This window comes from Lepidochelys kempii, chromosome 1, assembly GCF_965140265.1.
Source record: "Lepidochelys kempii isolate rLepKem1 chromosome 1, rLepKem1.hap2, whole genome shotgun sequence".
NCBI lineage: Eukaryota > Metazoa > Chordata > Testudines > Cheloniidae > Lepidochelys > Lepidochelys kempii.
Genome location: NC_133256.1, coordinates 214,032,354 through 214,048,627, shown reverse-complemented (window position 1 = coordinate 214,048,627; position 16,274 = coordinate 214,032,354). Strand labels below are relative to the sequence as shown.

The 16,274-nt window shown below is 49.0% G+C and overlaps 1 protein-coding gene across 2 annotated transcripts in view; it reads left to right on the top strand.

The window, feature by feature from the left end:
- Positions 1–15,843, top strand: part of LOC140898872 (antigen WC1.1-like) — a 52,883-nt gene extending 37,040 nt beyond the window's left edge. The window contains exons 4-14 of one of the 2 annotated variants that reach the window (XM_073313404.1): positions 512–826; positions 1,851–2,165; positions 3,661–3,723; positions 3,810–4,124; positions 4,544–4,579; positions 6,196–6,333; positions 12,026–12,121; positions 13,110–13,193; positions 13,869–13,958; positions 14,377–14,529; positions 15,440–15,843. In XM_073313404.1, the coding sequence (XP_073169505.1) occupies positions 512–826; positions 1,851–2,165; positions 3,661–3,723; positions 3,810–4,124; positions 4,544–4,579; positions 6,196–6,333; positions 12,026–12,121; positions 13,110–13,193; positions 13,869–13,958; positions 14,377–14,529; positions 15,440–15,564 (1,730 nt within the window). In that variant the 3' untranslated portion in view covers positions 15,565–15,843. The remainder of the gene's footprint in view (positions 1–511; positions 827–1,850; positions 2,166–3,660; positions 3,724–3,809; positions 4,125–4,543; positions 4,580–6,195; positions 6,334–12,025; positions 12,122–13,109; positions 13,194–13,868; positions 13,959–14,376; positions 14,530–15,439) is intronic. The other variant, XM_073313408.1, reaches the window with a different exon arrangement.
- The last annotated feature ends 431 nt before the right edge of the window (positions 15,844–16,274 follow it).

Sequence of the window (16,274 nt, the reverse complement as noted above, 5' to 3'; positions counted from 1 at the left end):
TTTTGAGTAAGGGCTGATTCCACTAACCCTTAGTCTCACAAATAGCTCTGACCCTTGTGACGAGTCCCTTAAGGATTACTCCGATGAGTAAGGAATTCAGAATTAGGCCCTTACACTCACATGCTGTTTATCAATAGTGCTCTGTAAAAAGTATTCCTCGTTTCCTTACTCAGCTTCTCTTCCTTTCTGTCAGGTTTCAGAGTAACAGCCGTGTTAGTCTGTATTCGCAAAAAGAAAAGGAGGACTTGTGGCACCTTAGAGACTAACCAATTTATTAGAGCATAAGCTTTCGTGAGCTACAGCTCACTTCTTCAGATGCATATCGTGGAAACTGCAGCAGGCTTTATATATACTTTATATATAAACACATATCCTTTCTGTGTTTCTTGTTAATGACAGATTTTTAAAAGCATTTCAATATCTCAGCCATTGTAGCATTCTCTTTGATTTGCATGGCAGCTGTTTAATTTTCATCATATTGAATATTAACAGCTGGGATCTATCCCTGCAGGAAGCGGGCGGATCAGACTGGTGAATGGGGCAGGTCGCTGTGCTGGGAGAGTGGAGATTTATTACAATGGCAGCTGGGGGACAGTCTGTGATGATTCCTGGGATCTGTCAGACTCCAATGTCGTTTGCAAACAATTGGAATGCGGTCACGCCATCAATGCAACTGTCTCTGCTCATTATGGGGAAGGATCCGGGCAGATCTGGCTGGATGATGTGAACTGCTCTGGGAATGAATCCAATCTTTGGGATTGTCCTTCCAGGGGCTGGGGCCAGCACAACTGCAGACACAAAGAGGATGCAGGAGTTCTCTGCTCAGGTCTGGTCCGGGAATGCTCACGTGAGCCTGGTTACCAGGGGGTTTAATGGAGAAGGCAGACATTTGAGGAGAGAGCTGAGAATGATAGAGCCTCTCCCTCATTGCCTTTTCTATAGGGTGCCCATATGTCCCATTTTGGCCGGGACAGTCCCTTTTTTAAGCCTGCCCTGGCCGTCCTGACTGTTTTGGCAAATCTGGGCATTTGTCCCTTTTGCTCTTGCCAACGAATCATGAGTTAGGATGAGCAAATGGGACAAATGCACAGTTTTGCCAAAAAAGTGGGATGTGACTCCTAGCGGAGTGTGGAGGAACATGAGGGGGTGGGGCGAGTGGCAACGCCAGCCCACTGCTGGAAGGAGGACTCAGGACAGCAGCTCTGGCTGGGCCAGCCCCACGCAGGAGGCAGCAGGGGTCTTGGGCCGCTCTGTGTGCAGGAGGGAAGAAGGGGGCCTCGGGCTGGCCCCACATGGGTGGGTGGAAGGGGGGCTCAGGCTGGCCCACGTTCCAAGGGGCGTATGGGGACCTCAGGCTGGCCCTGTGTGGGCGGAAGGCAGGGTGGGCTCAGGCTGGCTCCACGTGTGGGTCGGGGAGAGGAAGGGAGGTTTTGGGGTTGGACCCCCTGTGGGGTGTTCCATTTTCCCTTTGAGAAAATATGGTCACTCTACTCTTCTACCTACCTACTGGGGTCATGATTAGAAAGTCACCATTTCCCATATGTTTCCACCCAGGAGTACTGGAGATATCACAGCATTTCTCTAGTGTTGGCAGGGCAGTCACTGCTGTATTGAAGGTATCTGTGTGTGTAACTGCTGGGAACTGGTGACTTTTCAGAGGTGATCACTGTATTTCTAATGGGCCTGTGGTGTCCAGGAGAGTCTCTCATTCGTAGAGTGATTCTCTCTGACAATTGCTCCTGCAGAATGATGCACAGGGTTGTTAGCAATCGCTGGGATTTCACTCTTCACACCCCAGTTCATTTCAGAATCAGATGATTTAAATTCCCTTTTTCTGCATTTCCTTCTAGAATTCACGGATTTGAGGCTGGTGAGCGACAGTGACTGTGCTGGGCGTCTGGAGGTTTTCTACAATGGGACGTGGGGCAGTGTTTGCTCCAATCAGATGTCTGGAGTCACCCCAGCAATTGTCTGCAAACAGCTGAACTGTGGGGATGGAGGGCAGATTGCAAGAGACTTTGCATATGGAGCAGGTTCTGGTCCCACGTGGCTGGACCATGTTGCATGCAGTGAGCAGCACAGCTCCCTTTGGCAGTGCCCATCAGGCATGTGGAAACAGCACTCCTGTGATAACCGAGCAGAAGAGACCCATATTTCTTGCAGTGGTAATTCTGAAACTCTCTGTGCACACGCGTGCACACACCCACTACATGTCTAACTCATTGGAAGGGTGTGATGGAAATTTTGAATGTATTTACTTTTCAGTAGAGACAGTTTTATATTCGCAGCAGTGACACAAACATATTTTCATTATCCATTCTAGGAATGAGAATAGAGCCCCTGGAAAACAAACATGGGAGTTATTTATACAAGCTGTGTGTTACACGGTGCAATCACCTAGTGACAGACCACAAATGCCCATAGGCATGGGAACTAGGAGTACAAGGGGTGCTGCAGCACCCCGAGTTTTTGCGCAGGGTCCTGGCTGCCAGCCCCGCAAGCGGGATTCTGCTCTTGCCCCCAGCTGTGGTCCCAGCCTCAGTCCCCTTACCACTATCCACGTCCCCTCCTGCCCCGAGCCATGGCCCAGTCCTGGCTGCAACTCTGGGGAGAGGGGGCATGGATGGGGTAAGGGGGGCAAGGTAAAAAGTTTGGGGACCACTGGTTTTCAGCACCCCAACTGTAAAAGTTGTTCCAGCACCACTGCAAATGCCTTCCAGTAGCGAGCGTCTCTTGGGAATCTCTGTGGCTATACATTTGGGATGAACAATCAGAGATGGGCCCAAGGTCAGTGACCAGGACATGGGCGGTCAAACTGAGTGGTTGAATCAGGAGTCATGCCCAGTGGTTACAGCAAGAGCTGGTAGCCAGAAATTGTAGCTAAGGATCAGAGCCTGAGGCAGAGGCCAGAGCCGAAGTCAGAAGTCAGGAATCAGAGCTCAGTGTCAGGACCTGGTCACCTGGAGCAAAGCAAGGGGTAAGTCTGGAGTCAAGGCTGGGAACAAGACAGGAAAATGAGGTATCTTAGCTGTGGGATGCTTTGAGCAGTTTCTGAATGGCTCCTGTGGCTGCTGGATTCAAGAGCTGGACTGCTGACTCTTCCCACCAATCAGGCGGTATGACCAGTTAGGCAGCCTAATGCAGGCTAGTTGCTCTTGTTAGGCTTCCTGCAGACTAGCTCTGCTGCAGTCCCTGCTTCCTGACACCTAGGCTGTGAAATTTGGGTCAGGATCAGAATTCCCGAAAAGTGTGTTTGTGTCCGTGCGTGTAGGCGAGAGTTTGTTTCAGATCTAAAGTCCCATTTTGGTCTCAGTTCAAATACCACCATTTCTTGTCTCTGGATCCCCACAATAATGTGGCTGAGTTTCAGCTGTCAGATCTGTTTACCTTCAAACAGGGCCAAGAGCAGCTGTACACAGGGTGGATGGAACAGACTCAGATACCCACAAACGTGCACACACCAGCAGCGAGCTGAATAAAGATTTCAACAGCCAGAGAATCCACTGAGTAATAAATCCGTTAGCTCTGAAACAGAATAGATTTTAGATTTAAGTTTATAAAATTGCTGATATTTAGGGGTTTAATACACAGATAAACCCTACTCTCTCTTACATCACACACTCTTCTTGGTCCATTCAGTTAATCATTTTCTCTGCACAGGAAAAAAACAGAAACCACCTCAGACCCTGTTTGCCGAATGCCCGGACTCTACAAGCTGCACAGGTATTTCTGCTTCTCACTGTCTCACTCTTGGTCCCGAAGGACTTTCCCAGCTGTCCCAGTAACATGTGAGGTTTCTGCATTTCCAGATCAGGAGAAGTTACGTGTCGTGGGAGGAGAGGACAGATGCTCGGGGAGAGTGGAGGTTTGGTATCGTGGCTTCTGGGGAACAGTTTGTGATGACTCCTGGGACATGGCGGATGCTAACGTTGTGTGTAAACAACTGGGCTGTGGATCCGCTGTACCAGTCCCAGGCGAGGCTGCATTCGGTGAGGGGACTGGTCCCATCTGGGTAGAAACGTTGAATTGCAGAGGGACAGAGTCATCTCTCTGGGACTGTCCTGCCAAGCCCTGGGGTGAGAGCAACTGTGGTCATAAGGAAGATGTTGCAGTGAATTGCTCAGGTGAGTGACAGGAGATGTTTCTGCTACATGCTGTAATTTTTTGGAAGGAGGATGGATCCAACTGCCCACCCTGCTCCTTGGTCACGGACGAGGCCCTCCCATCTCCTGTGTGCAGGAGCATCAGGGATGCTGTGGGGTGGAACCTTTGTGGGACCAGATTGACTCAGACATCAGCCCATGTAGCCCCTGTGTCCATCACAGACCCCAGTGTGATGGTTTGTTACTAGTCAGATGGGGGATGTGGGATTAGGGAGATGTGGGCCCTAAATCACTAACACACAGACCCTGTGCTGCTCTGAGGGAGTTTGTAGAAGTGATGTCTGGAGATCCCCAGGGACTCTGAGGGGATGCTACTCTGTGACAAACACATCACCTCCCCCTCGCTTCAGACTCCAACTCTCCTCCCTTTCCCTTTACAGGTGTGACAGAGACGACAGCATCACTGAGTAGAACAGGTAAAACATCCCCCGCTCCCATCAAGAGTTAAATTTACCTGGTGCTGAGTCACAGAGGATGAGCCACAACCTGAAGCGTAAGGACAGGAGCTCCTTTTCCATGTATAAGCAGGGGAATGGTCCCACTATTGTGGGGAACTTTCCTGGCTTATACACTACCGCAGTGAAATGGGCTAACGAAGGGATCTGAGTCCTCGCTCCCACTTCCTTTACCCAGAGCCCTGCCTGACCTCAAGGGCTCCCCTTCCACGCTCCTGTGTGGCAGAGTCCTCGTAACTCTGACAAGGCTGGGCCCAGGATTCCTGGGGGGCTAGACCTGCAACCTTGTTGTGGTCACTTAGGGCAGGGGCTAAGGTGTCCCCACTCCAGGGTGCTCTCTCTGCACTGGACGCTTCCCTGACCCATTGACCATTACATGCAGTTCAAAGCAAATACAATTTATTAAACAGCAATCAATTAAAAAAAATAAGGGAAAAATAGGAAAGGTTAAAGGAAAATATGTCACCCCACTCTGTGGCACGGGGACATCACAACCAAGGTCTCTGGAACATAAGGGAAGTTCAGTCTGTTCCTCAAAGTCCCAGGCCTCCTGCCCAGGCTCTGGCCATGCTGCAGGGATGCTGCGGGTCGGACACTTGCTCTGGCAGTGGCCACACGCCTTCAGGCTCTAGGTGGCTGGTCCCTTCTTCCCAGCATCTTCCCAGCCCCGTTGGGGTTATGATCCCCCTCCAAGTCTGGCCTGCAAGGCTTCTTGGCTCAGGGTGTCTCCCTGTGCTAGGCCCACTACCCAGGGTCCTCCTCGCTCTCTCCAGCTGCTCACTGTACCCAGCTTCAGACTGCTCCAACCCCAGCTCCACCACTCTGCCTCAGCTCCAGCTCCTCTCTGCCTCAGCACTGCTGCTGCTGCTTCTCTGGCCCCTCTGGCTCTGGTTGCTGCAGCTCTGCTCCCAGCACAGGTCTGCTCTGCAGGCTGCTTCTGTGACTCTGCTCCCAGCACTGACCTGCTCCCCATGTGCTACTTCTCTGGTTCTCTCTGGCTGGCGCGGCTTTGCTCCCCAGCTCAGCTCAGGTCCCTGCTCCCTCCTTAGCTCGGCCCCATTCTGTTCCAGGCAATTCCAAAGGGCGGACAGGACCTCCCCTCCCCCATCCTCCTGACTCCCTGATTAGCCTGCCCGCTGTGTCAATCAGGCTGACTTGGGGCATTGGCCTCTCCCCATTGTTCCTGGGGACTGTCAGTCTCGGGGTCCTGATTTCCCGTTGACTTTTCCCCTTCCTTCTGGTACTGGGAATTAGCAAACTGAAAAGCCCCATTGAGTTTTAGTAAGGGGCCAACAGTCCCCTTACACATGGTCTGTGAAATCTAGGGGCAAATGACACCTGGGTGGGAGCTGCAGGCTGTGCTGAGCCAGAGGATTCCTGTCTGCTGACTCCAGCCGACAGGGCAGGGCCCATGATTTAAACAGCAGCCTGTGAGCTGCCCCCATGGTCACAGACTGTCCCAGCATGTTACCCAGCTGTCCTGTGCCGTGCAATGAGAGACTGGGGAGCTCCCTGCCCCACCCCCAGCGGACTCTCACAGGATAATCTTTCCCTCTCCTACGTTCATTTCCATCCAGCTACCCCGCGCCGCCCTCCGACCGACAGTGGAAGAATCACGGTGCCCGTGGTCATCTGCATTGTCCTGGGGGCCCTGCTCTGCCTGGTCTTAATCATCCTGGGGGCGCAGGTGCGAAGTGCCAGGGCAGAGCGCAGAGGTGGGTCCTGCTTGGTGTCACTGTGTGAAATGCCTCTGAAATAGCAGGCGGAGCTGTGCCTAAGGGGCGTGGGGCGTTGGCAGTGTAGTGGAAGGTTAAATTGTATTATACTGTTCAGCCACGAAGTGGTGTTGCATGTAACAACTTACATTCGCGAACCTCAGCCATGCCTGGCAGAGCATTAAGGGATCTTATTGTGAACACATCTGTTGAGTATCTCTCTGGAAAGGAAGCTCTGTAGCCAGTCCATGTCTGGTACAGAAGCCTGACCTGCTTATAGCAGCCTTGCCACCTACCATGTCCAAGTTGTATGTGACATGGTGCCCGAAGTTAAGCAGTGCCAGAGGAGAAGAAAAACAGAAGGAAGAGAGCAACAGAAGTTGCAGACAGAAGGAGGAGCAATGAAGGATGCAGACAGGAAAAAAAAAGCAACACAGGTTGCAGGATTTCATCAACATCTCCCTCTTCATTGATCAGAGAACTTCAGCTTTGACAAACCTTCACAATTGACAGACTAGAAGCAGCATTTTGCAAGATTTCAAATTGCTATAAAACTCCATAAGGAAACTGAAGCTATACAGGTATGGTGATTACTTTGTGCTATTTGGAAGCAAGCAGAGCATTTCTTTCAATCCTTTGATTTTTCCTGAAGACTGGCACAAAGATGACTATGAAAGGGTTCTGGCTTTGTTTGATGCGTCCTTTATACACTGGAACCTCAAAGTTACAGAACTGACCAGTGAACCGCTAAGAGACAGACCTATATACGTACTAATGAGAGAAACTTAATAGACTGATCTGTGCTAAACTACAAAGATACCATAACGTACATTTTGTAAATGGTAGGAATGTAGAACTCAAATGGGGGAGACGTAATGGAAGGGTAAACTGTATTATACTGTTCAGCCACTAGGTGGCACTGTGTGTAACACACCTGTACCTGGCAGAGTATTAAGGTATCTTATGGTGGACACATCTGGTGTGCACCTCTCTTGCACGGAAGCTCTGTAGCCAGTGCGTGTCTGGTACAGAAGTCTGGCCTGCTTGTAGCAGCCCTGTAACCTGCACAAGGTGTACATGTCAGGGAGAGCTTTGTGGGGGATCCGGGGACCACGTTAAGTCTTGTCATATCTAATATCTTCAGCTATGATCTGGCCATGGAAATGAACAGCACAGCAGTGACACTTGCAGATGACACTAAATAGGGAGGAGTTGAGACTAGTGGGGATGACAGAGAAATAATACAAAGGGGAAATGCAGTGGTCCCTTGCTCTCAACTCAGGAGGGAGCCCACTCCCACTCACTGTGTCAGGCAGCAGCACTCAGGCTCGGGTCCCACTGGCTGGGCTGATCTGTAAGCAGTCTAGAGCTCACAGCCTCCTGTTAGGGCTGCTGCCAATCAAGAGTCTAGGGCTCTTTGTGTCTAGGCAGGGCAGAGTATAAGCAGTCTTTAGTCCACAGCATCCTGGCTGGGGCAGCCAGCAGTTAATGATGTATAAGGAAAGCTCTGGCTCTCTGGGCGGGGCAGAATCAGGAGCAGGCTTTTCCTAGGCTTCTTGGCTAAGGTAGGCAGCAAAGACACAGTCTGGGGCTCTGGCTCTTTGGGTGGGGAAGAGCAGGGAGCACCAAACAGTCTAGGGATTCAGGCTCTCAGGCAGGGCAGAGCACCAAACAGACAGTTTGATGTCCTGGCTCTGGCAGACAGCAGACATCTTGGCGTAAGGTGGGGAGGCTGCTCCCCTAGGGATGGGGTTGGCAGCAGGGGATGGGGGGACCTCAGCCCACCCTACTCCACTGCATCCCATCCCAGGTGCCTAACAGTGGAGGACTGTTCCACTGGGTCATCAGGGATCCAATTAAAACATGTTGACTTGGGTTTTGAAAGTGAAATGGGGCCAAAGTCCAGTTTCCTTGGGCTACTTCCTACCAGCATCAGGGTGAGGAGTTCCATGGTCCCCGGGTTCTTGGTCTCGTCGGGGTACTTGGCCGATGGCAGTGCCGGCAATTTCTCTCCAGGGTCGGTCTCCTTTGGGGACAGGATGCTGCCCAGTGCAGGTCCAGCTCCAGAATTCTGCAGCAGGTTGGAGACTTCTGTCTCCTTCCCTGGCTCCCACTCCAATGAGATGCAAGGCCCTCCCTTCCTGTCCTCTCCTGCTAATTCCAGCGATGGGGCCAGGGCAGGCTTGGCTCTGCCCACCACAGGGAGTGTAGTGGTCCCTCACTCTCAAGTCGGGAGGGAGGCCACTCCACCTCACTGGAAAAAATAATACAAAGAGACATCAAGTATTGTCAGAAAAATAACACGTTGAGATTCCATTTAGAAAAGTACAAGAAAATCCATGTGAGGGAAAGATCCGGAATAGAGAGATACAGCAGGAGGGAGGGTACGAGGAAGGAGAAATGCTGCAAAAGAGCTTGGGTGATTATGGCCAAAGAGATCAGACAGTTCTACTAGGCATTTAGGGCATATCTACACTGCAATGAGAGGTGTGATCGCAGCCCATGTAGAAATACCCAAGCTAGCTTTTACCTAGCTCGGTGAAAGCTAGCTGGCATAACGACAGCAGTGTAGTTGCGTCAGCATGGCTGTGACGTGGGCTAGGCACTGGAGCGTGCACCCAGGCTCCTAGGCGAGGCTGTACACGGCAGGTTAGCCTGTGCTGCTGCGTGTGCTGACACAGCTACGTGGCTAGCTCGATCAAAGCCAGCTCAGATGTGTTTATGCATGCTGCAATCACTCCTCCAGATTGCAGTGTAGATTTACCCTTATATAAGAACATAAGAACAGCCATTGTGGGTCAGACGAAAAGTCCATCTAGCCCAGTATCCTGTCTTCCGACAGTGGCCAATGCCAGGCGCTTCAGAGGGAATGAACAGAACAGGTAATCATCAAGTGATCCATCCACTGTCGCCCATTCCCAGCTTCTGTCTAATAGGCATTGGTAGACCTATCCTCCATGAATTTATCGAGTACTTTTTTGACCCCTGTTATACTCTTGGCCTTCACAACATCCTCTGGGAAAGAGTTCCACAGGCGTTGAGTGTGTGTTGTGTGAAGAAATACTTCCTTTTGTTTGTTTTAACCCTGCTGCCTATTAATTTCATTTGGTGACATTCTTGCATTATGAGAAGGAATAAATAACACTTCCTTATTTACTTTCTCCACACCAGTCATGATTTTATAGACCTCCGTCATATCCCCCCTTAGTCATCTCCTTTCCAAGCTGAAAAGTCCCAGTTTTATTAATCTTTCTTCACATGGCAACTGTTCCATACCCCTAACCATTTTTGTTGCCTTTTTCTGAATCTTTTCCAATTACAATATATCTTTTTTGAGATGGGGTGGCCAGACCTGCCCGCAGTATTCAAGATGGGGGCGTACCATGGATTTATAGAGGCAATATGATATTTTCTGTCTCATTACCTATCCCTTTCTGAATGAATCCCAACATTTTGTTCTCTTTTTTGACTGCCGCTGCCCATTGAGTGGGTGTTTTCAGAGAACTATCCACAATGACTCCAAGATCTTTCTTGAGTGGTAACAGCCAATTTAGACCCCATCATTTCATATGTGTAGTTGGGATTATGTTTTCCAATTTGCATTGCATTGCATTTATCAACTTTGAATTTCATCTGCCATTGTGTTGCCCAGTCACGCAGTTTTGTGAGACCCCAGTGCATTTTTCTCAGTCTTCTTTGGACTTAACTATCTTGAGTAGTTTTGTATCATCTGCAAATTTTGCCGCCTCCCTGTTTACCTCTTTTTCCAGAGCATTTATGAATATGTTGATCAGCACTGGTCCCAGTACAAACATGACAGGGACATGGTCCCCATCACCTGAGATGCTGAAATCTAAACTGGACAGAGCAGTGGGAATGTAATCATCAAGTGATCCATCCACTGTCACCCATTCCCAGCTTCTGGCAAACAGAGGCTAAGGACACCATCCCTGCCCGTCCTGGCTAATAGCCATTGCTGGACCTATCCTCCATGAATTTATCTAGTTCTTTTTTGAACCCTGTTATACTCTTGTCTTTCACAACATCCTCTGGAAAAGAGTTCCACAGGCATTGACTGTGTGTTGTGTGAAGAAATACTTCCTTTTGTTTGTTTGAACCCTGCTGCCTATTAATTTCATTTGGTGACCCCGAGTTCTTGTGTTATGAGAAGGAGTAAATAACACTTCCTTATTTACTCTCTCCACACCAGTCACGATTTTATAGTTTAATATCCCCCCTTAATCATCTCTTTTCCAAGCTGAAAAGTCCCAGTTTTATTAATCTCTCCTCATATGGCAGCTGTTCCATACCCCTAACCATTTTTGTTGCCCTTTTCTGAACCTTTTCCAATTTCAATATATCTTTTTTGAGATGCGGTGACCACATCTACACGCAGTATTCAAGATATTGCATTTATCAACATTGAATTTCATCTGCCATTGTGTTCCCCAGTTACGCAGTTTTGTGAGACCCCAGTGTATTTTTCGCAGTCTGCTTTGGATTTAACTACCGTGAGTAGTTTTGTATCGTCGACAAATTTTGCCACCTCCCTGTTTACCCCTTTTTCCAGAGCATTTATGAATATGTTGATCAGCACTGGTCCCAGTACAGACCCCTGGGAGTCACCACTATTTACCTCTCTCCGTTCTGAAAACTGACCCTTTATTTCTTCTCCTTTTTTCCCTAGCTTTTACCCAGTTACTGATCCATGAGAGGACCTTCCCCCTTATCCCATGACAAATTACTTTTCTTAAGAGCCTTTGGTGAGGGACCTTGTCAAAGGCTTTCTGAAAATCTAAGTACACTATATCCACTGGATCCCCCTCGTCCACATGCTTGTTGACCCCCTCAGAGAATCCTAGAGGATTGGTGAGGCACGATTTCCCTTGACAACAACCATGTTGACTCTTCCCCAACAAATCATGTTCATCTATGTGTCTGATCATTCTATTTTTTACGGTAGTTTAAACTAGTTTGCCTGGTTCTGTAGTTTGGGTTACTGGCCTGTAATTGCTGGGATCACTTCTGGAGCCTTTTTAAAAAAATTGGCGTCACATTACCTATCCTCCAGTCTTCTGGCACAGAAACTGATTTAAATGATAGGTTACAGACTACGGTTAGTAGTTCTGCAATTTCACATTTGAGTTCCTTCAGAGCTCTTGGGTGAAAACCATCTGGTCCTGGTGACCTATTACTGTTTAGTTCATCAATTTGTTCCAAAACTTCCTCTCATGACACCTCAATCTGGGACAGTTCCTCAGATTTGTCACCTAAAAAGATAGGTAGATAGTACTTTCCATTTTTAAAGCACTGCACAAATATTAGCTAATTATTCCCCACACAGTCTCTAGGCAGTACATATGCAAGTACTATTTTTCCCATAGGTGTGAGCACCAGGATAGGAGAGGAATGATTCTGGGTGGTAGTAGGAGTAATAGGATACATTTATGAAGGAACCATTAAGGTTGAATATCAAGATTAACTTAATGACCGTGAAATAGCCAATAGAACAAACATGAAAGGGACAGGTCCCCATCACCTGGGATGCTGAAATCTAAACTGGATAGAGCAGTGGGAATGTGCTGTAGGAACCAGTCCTGCACTGGACTCGGGGGCAGGGGCTGGATGATCTCATAGGGTTTCCCATCCCTAGCTTCTCTGAGCCTGAGCAAACCCTGCCCTTTGTTTTCAGGCTCCAGAAGATCCTTGGACCCTTTCTCTGAGGCCGTGTACGAGGAGATCGATTATAACCTGATGAGAAAGAAGCAGGAAATGTTTGATCGCTCAGGTCTGTGTGTGTAATTCCTAACAGGGAGAAAGTCTCTAATGCACTCTGCCTTCTAAAGCTCTGACTTAGAGCTAAATCTCTGCAGCCTTCAAGCCTGTGAGTCCTGGATGGCTGCAGATGCTGGGTCTGTGAAGAGACCACTCAGTTACTGGACTGAGATGAATGAGTTTCCTCCCTGGCAGACTCTGCTAGCCCCATTCTGAGGACAGTCAGGCCCATCTGTACATCCTGCAGCCTTAGGGGGTAATTAGTTATGGGTCAGGAAAGTGACTGTCCTCATAATTTTGACTGAATGTCAATCAGGGGGGAAGATGCTGCTCTCAGTTTAGCACATTGTGGGGCATGGTCAGTGCTTCTCCCTGAGGCTACTTCTGAGATGCACATTCTCCTTTCTACTAATGGTGGGAGTTGGTCACAGACTCTGATCATGGGAGGGGTGTGGCCTTATCTGTCAAAAAGGCGGGGGAGGGGGAGTATCTTCCAGAACAAAATGGAAGTCATGTCTGTTGCTGAGGAGATCTGGACCAGCAGCCTCAGCCATACTTTTCTGCTGGATCAGGCCATGAAGCAGCAACATTCAGGAGGAGAAGATAAACATTCCTCTCTAAAGAGATTCTTACACCTTGAGTGTGACTCAAAACAGGCTCCCCAGTTCATGAGAAGGATTTGAATGAAACCCACAGGAGGGGATGCCATGGTAAAAGGCTCACTCAGTTCCTGCCTCACCTCATGAGGTCAATGTGGCTGTTCCCAGCATCTTCCCAGTCTGAATTATCCACCCCAAAGCCACATTTATTACAAAAAAACTGATATTTAGCTTAGAAAGTCTGTGTCAGCCTCTCACCACTCAGTCGCTGTGAATTCAGCATCTTCTCTTGAAGAAGCAATATAGTGAGACCATAAATCTTGCTCCAGGACCCGGATGCATTGCCAATCAGCCAGTTTCGCTGCTCTCACTGTGATAACATCCCATTTATCCTTTCTTCAGTTTCCTATTCAGATGACTCAGTGACAAAGCTGCAGTATTACACCGGGGACAGCGAGGGGGAAAATGATCCTGGATCAGAGCAAGGTAACAAGGATGGGGGTGGATACAGAGACACACAAAAAAATTCTGTCCAGCTCTTGATGGAAACATGAAGAAATCCTGACCCTTTCTGTGTGTGGTTGACTGTGCTTTCTCCCAGGGGAGGAGCTGCAGGGAACTGGGCAGTGAAATATTCACAGGGTATGAAAGAATCTGACTTCCACAGCTGACACATGTCACTGTACAACCCCTGATCTGTGCCCCATGATCTTAGCCCCCTGCCTCCTCGACAGGAGCATATAGCTGAATTCACGATCCAGCCCATATAATGTAGGGACTTTAAACCATGTCTTTATAGAGTTCAATTGAATTCACAATGGTCAGCTCTGGTGTGGCAGCTACTATCTCCCAAAGGGTCCAGTGTTAGCTAAATACCAGCATAGATCCTGATCTCACTGGAGGGCATGACAAAGTTGCTATTGGATGCTGTGGGGCAGGGCTGGGCCTTAATTATTTTTGAGGAAACAAAGGTGGCACAATTATTATTTCACAGAATGTCCATCACTCTCCCTTTTCCCCTGGGTCACCCTGTGACTTCCCCTGCAGACTCTATGTTGAACAGCCCAAACTCCAAGACAACAGGCCTTTAATGGGGAACTAAAACCTGCTGGGGAAATGGGTGTGTTCAGGGGAAGCTGAGTGTGATGTTTGCTGTTCCAGAGGGAGCTTTCCCAGGGGGGTCTCAGTTGGATTACGATAATGTAGAGGAGCCTGCCTTGAGGAACGTCCCCCAGACTCCAGACAGCCGAGGTGAGCAGTGATGAATCTGCTTCCTGGAAGCCACATTACCCCTTGGCTACTGCTGCTCCACCCTCTTCATTCCCTAGTCTGCCCTTTGATCCTGAGCTCAGGGCTGGGAAGAATTAACCCAAACTAGCCTGGGTGGAGCCAGGGAGGGGCAGTCCACAATTAACAGCTCCCCTCATTGTTCCCTTAAGGGGGCACGTCTTCGTTATTTTTATGTTTCCTCTTTGCTTCCCCTCCAATAGCCTCCTTTCTCTGTGCAGTCTGGCAGGATAATATAAACAGCTAAATTGAGGTGTATGTGGCATTCATAAGAAAAAAAATACACATAACTCCCTCCTTTGCCACACCTGGCATGTAGCTTATTTCGTCTATTCAGTGGAAAGCCTCTTCTCATAACCATTAATTCCCATCTTTATTTCAGAGGTCCCTGCCCTGCCTGGAGATGACCCAGGGGATGGTTATGATGATGCCAGAGAAATTTCTGACCCTGAAGATGACCCTGGTTCTGGACCGAATGTTCAGGAAGTCATTGGGGCCCATGGGGAAAGTGTCAGGAACAGGGATTCATGGACAGGTGAGTGGAGTGTGGAGAACTCACCGGGAAGAGCCTTTACTGGCCACTAGAGGTCACTGTCACTGCACTGAAATACAGCTATTGATCAATTCCCTGCTGCGTCCCCACCCTGACCTCTACTAAACAGAGTTAAAAGGACTTCTCAGATAAAGTCCCTGATCCTACAAATACTAGATTCCATCTGTCAGTCTACTCACATGAATACTCTCTCTGACTTCAGTGGGACTGTCCAAATCATCAATGTTAAGTGTCCATTGGCAGGATCGGGCCCAAAGTGCCTTTGCCCAAACAAGGTGTCCGTGCCCTGGACGGTAATGGGAAGAGCAGGTTTCTGGGGTGGGGTTAGTTAGTGGCCTGGCATCAGGTTTGAAATCACTCTCTTCAATATGTAAATGCCCCCGTTAGCCCAGGGCTGAGCTGGGGCCCAAGGCTGAGCTCCCACTTTCAGGGGAAACTGGGTTGGGATGAAATGTGCAATTCTTTGGTCTTGATGGGAACAATGTGCGAAAGAGCATTGTGTGGGCAGGTGAGATCTGTGATGTCCAGAAATGTCCCACGGGCTAAGGTCTCCACCCGGCTCCAGCTGTCTGCTGGCGTGTGGTCCCTTCGGGACTATATCAGCTCTCAGGAGTTACAGTAGCTCACAGTGGCATAACAGGGAGTCGTCACCAGCTCACTACCATCCCCACACTTCTCCTGCACCAGGAAGGTCTCAGAAGAGAGAGAATCCGCTCCCACCTATTTTCTTTGAAGAACAGAGAGAGAGAGAATGGATTAAACTTGTCAGAGGCCCACTCAGAGGAACTGTGGGTGGGGGCCGATTCACAGCCCATGCTGTCTGTTGTCCATCCTTTATGTGAGTGCACATGGGTGGAGAATGACTGTAATGTGACCTGCTTGCTATTTTCAGGCTGGAGTCTGCATTCGCTAAGAAGTGAAGGGGCCTCTGGGGCTGAGAGGGATGCCCTGTCCCCACCTCCTCATGACCTGGGTTATGATGACGTTGATGATGGCGTCTCTGGGACATCAATATAAGAATGGCTGGGTTCAGATCAAATATCTTGTGAGGATGTAAATGCTGTATGGTTAGATTCTTTCTGTCCCAAATGCTCATTGGGTCATGGGGGCATCGGAGACAATCCCTGCCTAGGAACTACTTCAAGTAGCTTTTTTATTTCAGTTTTGTTTAGATACAAGAAATAAGTCTGACTGAGAGAGGGGCTGTGATTTCCCCTCTAATTTCCCATTGATCAGACAGTCTGGAACTTCCCTGCTTTTTGTTCCTTACATTTCTGACTTTTTGCTTTTTCTTATTAAACCCTTTTTGAAGATCTGTTCCTGGGCTGATGTTTCTTTCATGAGGTGCATTGGGTAGCTCCATGGGGACCAGCAGGGAGAGAGATGGAGACGGATGTGACGGGTTCAGTCACAGAGACCCGCTTGGGACTGTCACCTGACATGCTGAGACTACCTCTGAGCCCATTTTCCCTGCCAATTTGGGACTCCAGAACCCTGCCTTGTTGAGCCAGACACGCTAGCCTGCTACAACACAGACCCAGGTCTGGTCCACGCCCCCAAATCTGAAGACTTTAACCAAAAACTGCTCAGCAGGTCTCCTATCTCCAGCACCCAGACACCCAGATTTCAATGGGATCCAAATCCCAAATAAATCCATTTTACTCTACATAAAGCTTATTCAGGGTACACTCAAAAATTGTTCACCCTCTATATCACTGCTAGAGAGA